Raw genomic sequence first — 15,352 nt, forward strand, 5'->3', positions numbered from 1 at the left:
CATATGGGATGCTGGTAATTGAACCCAGATCAGCTGTATGCAAGGCAAAGGCCCTACCCTCTGTACTATATACTCTGTTGAAACCTATTATTAACCTGTATTCACTCAAATTTCCTCTCAGCAGAAGATTATCAGGGTATTATATTTAATTTCTTTGTTTTGTTTTGTCTGGGGGCCACAGCTGGTGTTGCTTTGAGCTTTCTCCTGGCTTTGCTGTCAAGGCTCTGGGAACTGTATATGGTGCTTGGCATTAAACCAGGCTCAATTGCATGCATTCAAGCGCCTCACCCCTGTACCTCCCCAGCCTCCCTTCTTTATTTTCAATAAGAGCTACCCAGAACCAGTGATGCTCAGGGCCCAGACAGCTCCAGGAATTGAAGTCAGAGCCTCACTCATGCCAGAAATGAGCTATTTTCCTGGCCCCTGGTTTTATTATAAAAAGCAGTATGAACACATTGTCTTTTAAAATTATTCTTTTGAGAAGTCTGGATTTTGTTTTATAAAGTCTCCCAATGCTTATTGAATTTTTTAAGTTGGATTTTCCTTTCTTTTTTTCCCAGAGGCCACAATCAGAGGATGGAATTCCTAGGTGACTCAATAATGCAGCTGGTGGCTACCGAGTATTTATTCATTCACTTCCCCGATCATCATGAAGGACATTTAACTGTGAGTGTGTGCTCAGTCATTCTTGGCAGCAAGTTTGTTATATCAAAAGGAATGAGAATTAAAAGAGTCACTCATATATTGGTGTAATAGATGACTTTGTTCTTGGTCACATATTATTTGACTTTGTTCATTTCAACATGCTAATGTACACAAAAGAATATACAGTAAGAACTCATTTCATATTTCTTCATATTAGGCTGGGGCTCACTAGGGGGAGCAAATATCATGTGACAATCTACCCTTTATACATGTTACAAATACATATAGCATTTGTGTTTATATATACAGATGCTATATATATTTGTACGTATAAATACAGATGCTATATATATTTGTATATGCATATACTTGAATTCTATAAAAAGGATAGGAAAGTAATTATAGCTAAAGACAAGGAGGATCCACTTTAAATATTATAAGGGAGTAACTTCTGTACTTAGGCTATTTAGGGAAAGAAGAGACTTCATATAGCTGTGGAGCTTCAAGTTGGCTTCAGAGATCATGTGTGAGGCTTTAAATATGGATACTAAATATGAATATTTAAATCAGGAATTGGCTTTGGGGAGGTAGGAAAAGGAAGCTTCTTTCTAAAACTATTTCACACATTAGGACTAACAGAAATGCAGGCCCAGCATGATAAATGGGATGAAAAGAGAGGTGGTAGGGGCCCCAGAAGCCTTGGTGGAGAAGAGAAGGGGTTGGATTTTGCAGTGGTCTTTATCACTCTTGCTTTGGCTTCATTTTGTAAAACTTTATTGAGCTTTTTTTTATTTGCTACACACTGGTTTTATATCTGAAACTGATCAATGTAATTGGAACCATAAACAAGACCTATCTAGAAGCCAATCATGATATTCTCACGGGCACAAGGGTCAGCCTTGAAGAGGCTCTTAGGAATTGGTCACTGAGTATGTAACTGCTTTATGGAGCGGAGGACAGTAGCAGGACAGCAAGCACAAGGGGCTTTGCTGGTTCAGTCGTCATTATTTGGAAAGTCACTCCCTCAAGAACTGTTGAACTGTTTTGTTTTGGATAGAATTGGACCCTATCTCTGCAGCAGTGAGAAAATTCTGGAAATACTTTCTGTGACACACAAATACTAGTAATGGGACTGTTTCGATGTAATTTTTTCTTTTAGATTTTTTGGGTCACTCCTGGAGCTGCTCAGGCGTTACTTCTGGCTCTGCCTCAGAAATCGCTCCGTGCCGGGGGACCATATGGGATGCCAGAATTCAAACACGGTCCATCCTGGTTTGGCTGCGTGCAAGTCAATTGCCCTACCACTGTGCTATCTCTCTGACCCCAGATGTAATTTTTTCAACATATTTTATTAACCCAGTGAAATACAGTGCTTCCATTTACTCAGTTAATATATATTGTCTCTGATTGCATCCTACTTGAAAAGTTTGCAGGACTCTTGTTTTAAATTTAATATTCAGAGGCCAGAGAGATAGCACAGCAGTAGGACATTTGCCTTGCATGCAGCCAACCCAGGACAGACCCAGGTTCAATCCCTGGCATCTCATATGGTTCATGAGCCTGCGAGAAGTGATTTCTGAGCACAGAGTCAGGAGTAATCCCTGAGCAATACTGGGCGTGGCCCAAAAACCAAAAATAAAATAAATTTAGTATTTTATTAAAAACATTTTGTTTTGTTTTAGTTTTTTGTTTTGTTTTGTTTTGGGGCCACACCCGGTGGTGCTCAGGGATTACTCCTGGCTGTCTGCTCAGAAATAGCTCCTGGCAGGCACGAGGGACCATATGGGACACCGGGATTCAAACCAACCACCTTTGGTCCTGGATCGGCTGCTTGCAAGGCAAACGCCGCTGTGCTATCTCTCCGGGCCCTTGTTTTAGTTTTGTACCACACAATGATGCTCAGGGATTATTTCTGGCTTTGTGCTCAGGGATTATTCTCTCTCTTTTTTTCTTTTTTCTTTTTTTTTTTTTTTGTTTTGGGTCACACCCAACAGCGCTCAGGGGTTACTCCTGGCTCCATGTTCAGAAATCACTCCTGGCAGGCTCAGGGGACCATATGGGATGCTGGAATTCTAACCAATGACCTTCTGCATGAAAGGCAAACGCCTTACCTCCATGCTATCTCTCCGGCCCCAGGGATTATTCTTGACAGGGCTCAGAAATCCATTTGGGATGCTGGTGATTGAACCTGGGTCTGTCGTGTGCAAAAACTAGCCACAGTACTATTGCTCTGGGTCCTTAAATTTAATATTAAGTCAGTACTTTGATTGCTGTTTCAAGCTAACTTTAAATGGATGAACCGGAAAAGCGATTTCTTCTGGAATACGCTAAGTTCCTAAGAACATATGGGCATTTACCAGAAATAAAATAGTTTCTGATATCATGCCCTTCCTCTGGGAAACAAATAGGCCTGTATCTTCCATTAAAGAAGACACTTCATAGCTGTCAGGTCATCTGGTTGACCTGAGAAATGGACAAACCAAATGGAATGGCTTGAAGTAGAAATTCATCTTATAGCTATAGAGAGGCTGCTATTGCAATGCGATTTAAATGCATAGATTTATGCTAGCATTGCTACAGAATTAATTGTGGGCTTTAGGAATCTGTGGAGGTGGGTTGTGAAGAATCAGCAGATTTCTTGCTTCCCATCTTGGTCACTATCTACTCATCTCCCACCCCCACTCAGAACCAATGTTGGGACCATCAGGGCATTGATTAAGGGGGAGGGAGGTTCTGGTTTTGGTTTATTTCTTTTTCGTTTTGTTTTTGCTTTAAAGAAGGTAGTTTTCAGGGAGGTGCTGAGTGATTTTTTTAATTTAAAATACTGTGATTTCCCAAGTTGTTCCTAATACAGTTGTTTCAGGCATTCAATATTCAAACACCAATCCATCACACCAGAGTGCTTTTCCCTTCACCAGTGTTCCCAGTTTCTCACCCACCACACCCTAGAATGCCCTCTTGCAGGCACAAGACAAATTTATTTTATATTGTTTGTTAACCACACAAAGGCAAGTGGAACTATCAAAACTTAAAGCAGTATCAATTTGCCATAATTATTATTAATATCTCTAAATGGCGTTACTGAAGTCACTGTGTAAAGATTTACAAGTCTATGATCAGTGTTAGTTGAACCTTCGGTGATACTGTTTAGGCTCACTCAGGTTGGTAATCTTCTAAGTAACTTTCCCATCACATTTGCTGTGATTCTGCTGAGCTGGCACAACTAGGAATTTTGAGGTATCACGCAGCTACTTGCAGCTGTGCAGTTCAGGGCCAACAGATATGGAAATATTTGGTGGCTTGGCAGTTTGATAAGGTTAGTTTGTGGAGCTGGGCCATTTCTGTTGGGGGTGTAGGTGTGGCTGCTTGGTTCATGCAGAAAGGGGAATCATTCTGAGAAGACAATTGTTTTCAACCAGGACCAGAAAAACTGGGAAGCATCTGCAGCCATCATTTTCTCTTTGAGTTTAGTCGAGGAGGCTGGGCTTTTTTTTTTTTTTTTTTTCTTTTTGCTGTGAAGATGGCTGGTGTGGTTAGAGGCTGCTGGGTTTTCTGTGACAGTTATGGGTTTTGGGGGGGACTTGATACTCCCCCTATTCCAAGAATAATCCAGATTTTTTTACCCATAGCCTGGTCTCTGAGTCTTTTTTCATTTTTCACAAAAGCAAGTGTGGCAGGCCAGGTAAGTCTGAGAACCTCTGTCTGGCCCAGAAAAAGTTAAATACCAGTGCTCAACTAGTGACCCCTATTTTTGGTCTTGCTGTAATGTCTTCAGTGCTATAACTGCAGTGTGTCTATGTGCCTTATTCTCTTAGAGATTGGTGTGAATAGTTTTCTTGGAAGATGCTAACAAAATTAGCATATTGTGAGTCTTTTTTTAACTTTGGTTGAAGAGGGCCACACCCTGCAGTGCTCAGCACTTATTTCTGGCTTTGTGCTCAGGGCCACTTTGGGAGGTGCTTAAGATGCCGTATATAAGGGGTCCCCAAACTACATCCTGCAGGCCACATGTGGCCCCCCAAAGACATTTATCCAGACTTCCACGTGTTTCTGCCACAACTGCCTTTTCTGCTTAGCAGCCAACTCATCTCGGATGCTCAGTGCGCATGTGTGGAATGTGCGCTAAACTCTCCGGCTCCTCCCGCTTCTCTGTCTCTTGCCTTCTCCTCTCAGTCTACGTCAGGGGCCCTCAAACTACAGCAAACTACAGCCCACTTAAAGCAGATCCATTGTTCCCATTGAAATATTGCTACATTTGTTGATTTAACTTTACTGTTCTTCATTTAAATACTGTATTTGTTCCCGTTTTGTTCTTTTACTTCAAAATAATATGCAGTTTGTATAGGAAGGGACGGTGAACTGGACCCCCTATTTAAAACTGTTTGAGGAACTGGACCCCCTGCCATATGTGATACTGGGATAGAACTGGGATGAGTTGTGTGCAAGGCGAGCACCCTACCTGGTGTGCTCTCTTCAGCTCCTATGATTGATTGATTGATTGATTGATTGATTGATTATATTGATTTTATTCCAAGGAAGCTTTGGTAGAAATTAAGGGAACCCACAGGGGCAGGGAAGTTAGCCCAAAGGTCTGGAGCCTGTGCCTACTACTCAACATGCCCCTGATTTCATCCCTAGATGGGATGTAGATCTGATGGTCTTAGCACCACTGGGGAGGTGCTCCCCCCCCACACACACACACACCAAAAAAAACAAACCCAAGCAAAATGTTACCACCTGAAACACCTGGCAATTGTAAAGTATTTTAGTTCTTTTTGTCATGCCGGGCATGTGACCCAGGGCCTCACACATGAGGTATGTTCCATACCACTGAACCACATGCCCCTGATCTAGGTTTTGAAAGGTGTCAACTGTCTTCAGCATTGACATAGTCACACTCTCTACTCCCAGGACATTGTCATCCATTGGCTTCTATCATTTGTTTTTTGTTTTTTTTTTTATCTTTTTTGTGGTCTTTGGGCCAAACATGGTTGTGTGATCCTAGGGGCCATAAGGTACTGCTTGGGGGAAACCCATGCTATACTGACTTAAGCCACTGTTGTGCTCACATGTACATGCCTCAACTTAGTTCTGTCTCTCCATGTCCCTATTCTTTGGTTTCTGTTTAGGGGTCATACCGGTGATGCTCAGGGCCTATTCCTGGCTCTGTGCCCAGGGATCACATCTGGCAGGGTTTGAGGGCTGATATGCAGTGCCAACAATCAAACCTGGGACAGCCACACACAAGCCAAGAGCCCTCCCTGCTCTGTTGTCTCTGGCCACTTTTCCACCTTCCAGTGCAACTGTGTCAGTTGTTTCTGTTGATTAGTATCTGACTGTTGGAAAGCATATACCCTTGAAAGGTTCTTATTGGATTGGTTTGGTTTGATATTTGGGCCACACTCGATGATGATCAGGGCTGACTCTGTGCTCAAGAATTACTTCTGGCTGGCTTGGTGGACCATATGAGATGCCAGAGATCAAACCCAAGTCAGTTCTCTGCCCACTGTATTATCACTCTAGTCCCATACTCTTTTAACACTTATCATGCATGAGTTCTCTGCATCTTTCCTAGAGGTAGAATTGGACCACACCTACCACTGTTCAAATTGACTCTTAACTCTGTACTCAGAGATTATTCCTGATGATGTTCAGGAGACAATATGTGGTGCTGGGGATCAAACTGGGGTGGGCCATGCGTGTACTCTTGCACTCTCTCTAGCCCATCTCTCTCTTTTCTCTCAACCATTACTACATACTGTGGAGCTGATGCACATTGCTAGTCCCTTGTCCAAAGATGCCATGTGCTAGCAAGATGAACTTGTAGGAATTTGTTGCTTTGTTTTTTGGTTGGGTAGCTGGTTGGTTGGGGTGTTTTTTTTTGTTTTTTTTTTGAACCACACCTGGTGGTGCTCATGGCTTATTCCTGGCTTTATGCTAAGAAATTGCTCCTGGCAGGCTCAGGGGACCATATGGAATGCTGGGGATCAAACCTGGTCTGTCCTGGGGGGAGTCTGTGCAAGGCAAATGCCCTACTTCTGTGCTATACTCTGGCCCTGAAATTTGGTGCTGTTTCTAGAGGAATAATGCACATGAAGCCACTACGCTCATCCATCCCACTATCTCCCAGTGGAAATAGATACCCATCATTCAGGCTAATGCAGTACCTCACCTGCAGGATTCCTTTGAGGAGATCCTGGTGGAAGATTTCTCTGTCACAGGCATAATCTGGCTCTTTCTAACCGCCGCGCCTCCTGCCTGCTAGCATTTGTACACCTTTACTTTAGTTATCAGGGGAAATGGAGACCATCTGGCTTCTGCCTGTAGTATAGGGGGCCTGTGTGGCCCATCACTGTCACTCTTTGTAATAGATTCTGCATCTCCCTGTGCTCTGGGGCTTCACCCGCTGTACTAATCACCCCCCTTTACACTAGGGGGCCCTCTCTGGTAGCTCATCTTCAGGTCTCACAGCTAGAGTTTCCGCTTCAGAATCCAGAGTGAATAAAGAAATGGAAAGCATGCCAATATATGCTGCCTTTTTTTTTTTTCCTTTTTTCTTTTTTTTTAAACCAAGCAACCTTTTTCTAATTAAAAATTAAGTCCAAACTCATTTTCACAGATTGTCAGGCCAAGATCAGAAGGAAACATCCTGAGTTCTCCATGGCACCATCCGAAGTTGGTGGCATTCATCTTGGTCCCCTCAGAAACTCAGCATTCTCTTTTCAGACTTTTATTTTCACCCTCTGTGATTTCAACTTAAATTTGGGCTTTTCTAGGGCATTTAAAACGCACAGACACACATACACACAGGGCAATTAAAATACATACACACATACACGGGGCCAGAACACACATAGACACACACACACACACACACGGGACTGGAGCATAGCACAGCAGTAGGGCATTTGCCTTGCATGCAGCCAACTCCAGATGGACCCCGGTTCAATTCCGGCATTTTATATGGTCCCCCGAACCTGCCAGGAACGATTTCTGAACACAGAGCCAGGAGTAACCCCTGAGCGATGCCGGGTGTGGCCCAAAACAAACAAGAACAAAAACACACACAAACACACACACACACAAAGTGCTAAGCCAGAGTGATAGAATGGTGAGGCATCATTAGCCTTTCACATACCAACCTGGATTTAATCAGCGGCATCTCGTATGGTCCCACAAGCCTGCCAGGAGTGATCCCCAAATCCAAACCAAACCAAAGTGTGAAGGACAGCATAGCCCCTGGTAAAATAGAGAGCTCTGGAGGTAGCGAGCTGGTAGGTGTCCTGGATGTTTTATTTTGGTTTGCTCATCTGGAAGAAGTTTTTGAAGTTTCTCTAGCTGAAATGCAAACACTGCCTTGCCTGGTAAATCAGACCACAGCAGTCAGCTTTCCTGTGCGTGAAAATGACATGCCAGTGCTGGCACTTAGACTGCAGCTATTCACACCAATTCTTTCTGCACCTGGGAGCAAGCTTTACTCTCCTGTTGTACTGATGAAGTCATGGAGCCCCCTCGAGATGTCAGCACTTCCTTAAGGGTCACTGTGCCAGGCAGGGCCGGGGCCACGGTCTGAACTTATACAGCCAAGTCTTGCTTTTCGCTCCTTCATCTGGCATATGGTCTGGCTTTCCAAACAGTCTAATAACTCTCTCCTGCTCAATTGGGTGTTTAATGTTCATTTCAAGATTTCCATTAGAAAGCAGGTATCTTCTCTTTGTAAAAATGCTTAGAACATCAGCTTCTGTAGACATTCTCATGTTTTGTTTTGCCCGTTTAAATCCATCCTCCACAAGTGATCTTTTTTTTTTTTTCTTTTTTTCTTCTCCTGGTTTTTGGGCCACACCAGGCAATGCTCAGGGTTTACTTCTGGCTTTGAACTCAGGAATTACTCCTGGTGGTGTTAGGAAGACCATATGGAATGCCATGGTTCAAATCTGGGTCAGCTGCATGAAAGGCAGACACCCTACTCTGGCCCCACAAATGATCTTTTTATTTAAGCAATCTCCCTCGCTCCATCCCTCCCTCCCTCTCATCCTCCCTCCCTTTCTTCCTCCCTCCCTTCCTTCCTCCCTCCCTTCCTTCCTTTTTTTCTTCCTTCCTTCTTTCCTTTTTACCTTCCTGTTTTTTCCCTTTTTTTCTATTTTTTTTACTTTTCTTTATTTTAGCCATTTTGGATTCAGGACTTAACTCTTGGCTCTGTGCTCATAAATCACACCCAATAGAGCTTAGAATATCCTCTGTGATGCCTGAGATTGAACCAGGGTCAGCCCTGTGCAAGGCAAGCATCTTCACTTCTATATTCTATATTCTTCCTTCCTTCCTTCCTTCCTTCCTTCCTTCTTTCTTTCTTTCTTTCTTTCTTTCTTTCTTTCTTTCTTTCTTTCTTTTCCTTTCCTTTCCTTCCTTCCCTCCCTTATTCCTCCCTTCCTTCCTTCCTTTCTCCCTCCTTCACTTCCATCCTTTCTCCCTTCCTTCCTTCCTCCCTCCCTCCCTCCTTCCCTTTCATCCTTCCTCCCTTCCTGTTTTTTTTTCCCTTTTTTTTCCCCCTTTTCTTTATTTTAGCCATTTCGGACTCAGGACTTACTCTTGGCTGTGTGCTCATTAATCATACCCAACAGAGCTTAGAATATCCTCTGTGATGCCTGAGATTGAACCAGGGTCAGCCCTGTGCAAGGCAAGCACCTTCACTTCTATATTGTCTCTTTGGTCCCCAACACCATCTTTTGAAGCTTAAAAAAATTTGTTGTTATTTTTGCCTTTGATGCTCAGGGCTGACTTTTGGCTCTGCACTCAGAAATTACTCCAGGTCATGCTCGAAGTTCCCTATGCAATTATGGGGATCAAACCTGGTTGACTATGTGCAAAGCAAGCACCCTTCCCACTGTACTGTCGCTCCAGCCCTATCTTTTTTAACTTATATAAAATAACCTTGCTAATGTACTCAAGTGACACCTTTGAGGATTATTCTTCTCCCCCACCCCCACCCCGCCAGAAAACAGAGCTACCTTCCTATAAGACTGCCCAGGCCTGCCAGCCATGGCCATATCCACTGTCCTCCACTTCCATCCCAAGGTCCCCCTGCTGGGTCCTGGTCTCTCTGCTCAGATTGGTTCCTTCTGCCTTAAAGTTCCTTCCCTGTCTTGTCCTGTTGAGGCCACTGCAAACACTAGACCACCCGCCCTGGGCCTTCTGCAGCGGAAATGTGTGGCTTGCGATGCTCAGGGAATTGAGACAGTAGTTGTAGTCTTTCAAGCTGCTGGTTCTTCAGACCCTCACATAGTGAGAGGAATAGGAGAGAAGGGGGCCCCATCCTCTTGAGCTGGTCCCCCAAAAGGTTTGCCCTCTAAGACTCTGGTAGAGAAGAGTAAGGGATCTCAGTAGGAAACACGTGGGCATGGGCTGAGCTTTCTCTCATGAGGGTACTCACTCTTGTTCAGCTCTGACTTTTCCTTCAGCACAGCCTCTGTCTGAGCTTTGGAAACAGGTCTGTATCCCCCCCCCCCCCAAATTCCAGCTCCTAGAATCTTGGGAGATCTAGCACCAGCATCTCTGGGGCACCCTGAGATTCTGACCAGATCTGTTGAGACATGCCAGGTCAGCAAACTTTGGGATGTTTTTCCCCATGGGTGGCCTCTCCCAAAGGCCTGAACAGGGGACAGAGAGGACCTATGTGTGCTCAGTGGCCACACTGCTTAGCTGCATGGAGGCGCCTTTGGAGGAGATTAAGATAAAGGCCGGCAGTAGCACCCCCATACTTCTCACATTTGTTGGGTGCTCCAAAATCTGTCTTCACCTCCAGGTTGAATCCTGCAAGGATGAGGATGGAGGAACTTGCATTTTATACTGGTTCTGTTCTGTATCCCACTGTGTGTGGGACCCACTTTCTTCATCCATGTGTCTGCTGCTGATGTTTAGGCAAACATACACCATGGGATACTTGATCCCTCGAAGAAGAGTGAAGCTGCATAGGTCATTGCAGCTGGGATGGAACTAGAAGGTCTCATGTACAACAAAGTAAGGGAAGAGAGGACACACATAGATGTTCTAGCTCACCTGGCATAGAAAGTAGCAAGACAAGGAAATTAAGGTATAAGGTATGGGCCAAGCCCTGGTCACAGAACTGATCACAGAACTCAGGATGCCAAGGATTGGGGGTCACATCGAGAGGGGCCTCCACATGTTGGCTGTGACACACCACACCATCAGAGCCCACACTCTTGTAAACACAAGTTCCAGACTAAAGGAATAAAATAAGGTGAGTGTGTGAAGGTGGGATGGGTAGGAGCAAACCTAGGGATATCACTGACACTGGGTGTGACTGGAACATTGTAGGAACATTTTAGTAAGTTTGGGGGATTTTTTTGTTCATTTGATTTTTTGTTTTGGAGCCACACCCTGCGGTGCCCAGGGGTTACTCCTGGCCCTACACTCAGAAATTGTCCCAGGCAGGCTCAAGGCACCATATGGGATGTCAAGAATTGAACTCAGGTCTGTCCTGGGTTGGCTGCTTGTAAGGCAAATGTTCTGCTGCTATGCTATCTCTCTGTCCATTTTAATAATTTATGGTGCCTAAATTTCAAAGAAAAATTGTTTTGTGGGGCCACACCCAGTGGCACTCAGGGGTTACTTCTTGCTCTGCTCTCAGAAATCGCTCCTGGCAGACTCGGGGGACCATATGGCGTTCCAGGGATCAAACCTAGGTTGGTTGCATATGAGGCAAGATCCATACCCTCTATGCTATCTCTCTGGCCTCAAAAAAACCTTTATTTTAAAGAAAAGGAAAGAACAAGGCTTTTCCTCTTTGCACCCCAGCTTCTAAATTTGAACTAACCCTCTAAATACAAATGGTGTCTTCCACTGGGATGTTGGGGGCTCTGGGAAGGACAGCTAGCCATAGGCCCCCTGGGCTGACCACTTAGTCCAGGGGACTGAGATCCCCCCACGCCAGACTGGTCTTCAGGGCTGGGCTGGTAAATCGGGCCCTGGGGGGAGGGTGGGGGAAACAAACTCCTGTCCTATGCATGCTGGACCCCATTTAGGGGTTTTTTTCTTACTAGTATTCATTTTCAGAAGTGTGCAGGCGTTTTTTTTTTTTTGTTTTTTTTGTTTTGGTTTTTGGTTTTGGGGCCACACCCCGCGGTGCTCAGGGGTAACTCCTGGCTGTCTGCTCAGAAATAGCTCCTGGCAGGCTCGGGGAACCATATGGGACACCTGGATTTGAACCAACCACCTTTGGTCCTGGACCAGCTGCTTGCAAGGCAAACGCCACTGTGCTATCTCTCCTAGCCCACAGGTGCATTTTTAACTTCACCCAAAAATGTTCTTAATTCTTGATTGTTTCTAAGAAAAAAAAATAATGGATTGCTCTAGATTTGGAGGATAACATTCAAATAGGTCTCTAAAATCAGTGTATATGTAGACGTGACTTCCTATACAGTGGTCCTCTCTGACGGGCAAGACTAATCCATAAACAATTCAGCTATACAATATATATATAGTCCCTCTGATATATTGTCCCTCCCCCACACCAGAACCCTTCTACTTCTTCATCTCCCAATCCAGATTCGTTATCTTCCCCTTAATTAACCCTCTTTATCCTCAGTTCTTAACTTGTTAGGCACCAAGACCGACCTCCTGCCCCAACAGATTCTGCCCTTTCGTACACCCCTACAAAGCTCATTATTACTCCTTAACTCTCTCACCCCCAACTATTAGTACCCCACATTTACTCTTTTAAACTTCAGTACTGCACAGTCCTAATCACAGACCAAAGTCATGCATTGGATTTAACAAGCCCCAACTATTTCAAAAGACATAAAATGGACACATATGTCTTTTGAATATTTTATGTGTATTTTCTTTGACAGCTATAACTCTTACTAAGTATTCTTTTACAGTGACAATTCTACCCACTTTTTATCTTTTCTTCTCTTTGTGAGCTGTTCAATAAGGAATTTTGGTGAAAGAGTCTCTCAGTTTCATGCTGAACCATATCATGGGGATTGTTGGACTTGTTCTTATGGCCCCCATATGCGCCGATATGCCACGTGGCATTGTTTCTTGTTTGCATAGGCACATTAAAATGGGAAAATACATACAAACAAGTTCTTCTCTAATAGAGATTGGAACACACAAATCTTGTAGTGCAATGGGACCTTACACCCTGAACATTGATATAATGATCAGGCACAGGCCTCAGAAGAATGGGCATCCTCCATTCACCCCTGAACCAGGGAACCTATCTACGAAACAGCCAAGGTTTTTTTATAACAACACCTGGAAGCAATCCTCTACCAGGGAAGACTCTACCACTGCTCTGACATCGACCTGCTCAAAAGAGACTTCCCTTAACACTAAGAAGACTTGACAACAACGACCTGCTTACAGGACAGGGCTCTCTGCATTGCCCTTTAATTGTGAGGTGTCATCATCCTGACTGCAATGTAGGATATGCAGATTCCAGGATCTTTAATACAGAAACATGATACCAACAACAGAGACTGTGAAAAATAAAAGTATAATGGCACTACAGACATAATGACTTGGATTGACAAACTAGTTTGCCTGGAGCTTAGAGTTGGTCTTATGCCAGGAAACTTCAGGGGTAGGGTCTCCTTATATTTAGGCCAACACTATTCCTTTCCATGTCCCTCATATTTTGGTGGGCCTATGCAAACAATAATTGCCACTCTAACACCGTTTTTACTGTGCTCCTTTGACTCTAATCCTTAATAAAAACAACCCACTTAAACTTTTGAGGTTTTTTTTGTTTTTTTTGTTTTTGGGCCACACCCGTTTGATGCTCAGGGGTTACTCCTGGCTATGAGCTCAGAAGTCACTCCTGGCTTGGGGGGACCATATAGGATGCCGGGGGATCGAACCACGGTCCATCCTACGCTAGCGCTTGCAAGGCAGACACCTTACCTCTAGCGCCACCTTCCCGGCCCCAACTTTTGAGGTTAACTTAAACTAATATGCATGTTCATGGAAATGTAAAAAAGTAATTTGCCTTCAATGTTTAAGGAGTTACATAAGTTTTATGGCTTTAGATTGCTTTGTGTGCTGCTAAGAAATATTATGTATTACAATCTGGGGACTGACTAGTGGGACAAAGTAATTGTACATGGGTTTTATTTTTTCTTAATGTTTTATTTTTCTTAATGTTCTTTGGCTGAAAGTTCTAAGTTCAGATATCAGCAAGGGAATTTCTGAGAATTCTGTTTATGGGTGACTGTCCTTCTACTGTAACTTTCCCTTATCCTCTTTCTTTGCATCTTTGTCCTCATAATTAAAAATAAAAAATTAATAAAAAAATAAATAAATAAATGATTTATAGCCTCCTTACTCCCCTCTGAGTTTTTGGCTGAAACTTCAAAGATCTCCAAGTCTGCTGGTACCCTCTGCCTCCGGGCATTTCAGGACGTGTGTTTCAGGGAACTGGGAGGCATTTTCCATTCCTGGTCTCTCTGCTTCTCCCCAGAGCTGCCCAGGGGTGGCAATGAAATCTCAAAGACTCTGTGATCCTGCACACAGGGGTTATGATCACGGAGGCATGAACATGGTTTAGCAGCTCCCAAGCCAGGGTCCATCCTCCCATCAGAAGTATTTATAGAGAGCTCAACTTACTCAGCAGAGCCGGGTTCTCAAAATAACCCCCCAGATCTCTCTGACCCACTCCTGAGAACCACACCACCACCCCCCTGCCTTAGACACCCAACCCCTTCCCACACCTCCCCTCTACCTTAATTATTCTGTCATTACAAGATAATAGGCTGCAGGCTCTTCTAGTCCTGTTATATGCTGGCCTATTTAATTCTGCATTTCTCCGTGGACATTAATGAAGCACTTACTACATTAAAGGAAAGGGGCATGGGAGGAAGGGGGGGCAGACAGGGGCGAAGGCCGAAGGTCTGTAACTCAGCGGCGAGCTTGGGTTTATGAAGATCAACTCGTGTTTCTGCTTCATGAATCATTGTCAGACAAATTAAGAACATATTGTTTCTTATTTATCTATTGTCAAGGATGCAATCTCAGGCGTTGAGAATAAATCTTGATTTTCATAAGCTCAGTTGACACTCTGGAGCCACAGAGCATAAAACTTGCATCTAATAAACAAAGTGTAGTGGGGAACAGCGGGGGTTCTTCTCCCAGCCCTGCTCACAGCTGTAGTCCCACTCCTGGCCCTGCTGTCAGGAATATTCCTCAGCAGGGAAGGAATTGTTTGAATAGATGAAGAATGGGTTCGATTGTAAGAGAAGCCGCTCCTTTTAGCTATGTGCTGCTCCCGAATCTCACAGATTGAGGGTGATTACTTTCATTTGGGGTTTTGTTTGCTTGTTTGAGTGAGCCATGCATGATGGTGCTCAAGGCTTCTTCCTGACTTTGTGCTCAGGGATCAGTCTTGGAGGTAGTGCCCAGGGACCTATGTCTGTTGCCGGAGTTCAAATAGGAGTCACCTACTTGCAAGACAAGAGCACTACCCACTGTACTTTCTCTCTGGACCCCTTCTCCTTTTTTAAATCCAAGTCCTAAGTATTTCTCCTGTTCATGGCTCTTTCCCTTCCTTTCCCATATGCATGTTAAGTTTGGTTAATTTCTAAATCTTGTCTGTTTTATGGGTGCCCAGAAGAAGGATTCATCTATATAACTCACACACTGTTTACTATTACTACTAGAATGATTCTTGAAAGGCTCTGAGCTAAATGAA

The 15,352-nt window shown here is 44.0% G+C and overlaps 1 protein-coding gene across 1 annotated transcript in view; it reads left to right on the plus strand.

Annotated features, from left to right (window-relative positions):
• DROSHA (drosha ribonuclease III) overlaps positions 1 to 15,352 on the plus strand; it is a 139,365-nt gene that overhangs the window by 110,517 nt on the left and 13,496 nt on the right. The window contains exon 29 of the mRNA XM_049768729.1: positions 561 to 666. Within this exon, the coding sequence (XP_049624686.1) occupies positions 561 to 666 (106 nt within the window). The remainder of the gene's footprint in view (positions 1 to 560; positions 667 to 15,352) is intronic.

Source organism: Suncus etruscus, chromosome 2 (genome assembly GCF_024139225.1).
Source record: "Suncus etruscus isolate mSunEtr1 chromosome 2, mSunEtr1.pri.cur, whole genome shotgun sequence".
Classification (NCBI taxonomy): domain Eukaryota; kingdom Metazoa; phylum Chordata; class Mammalia; order Eulipotyphla; family Soricidae; genus Suncus; species Suncus etruscus.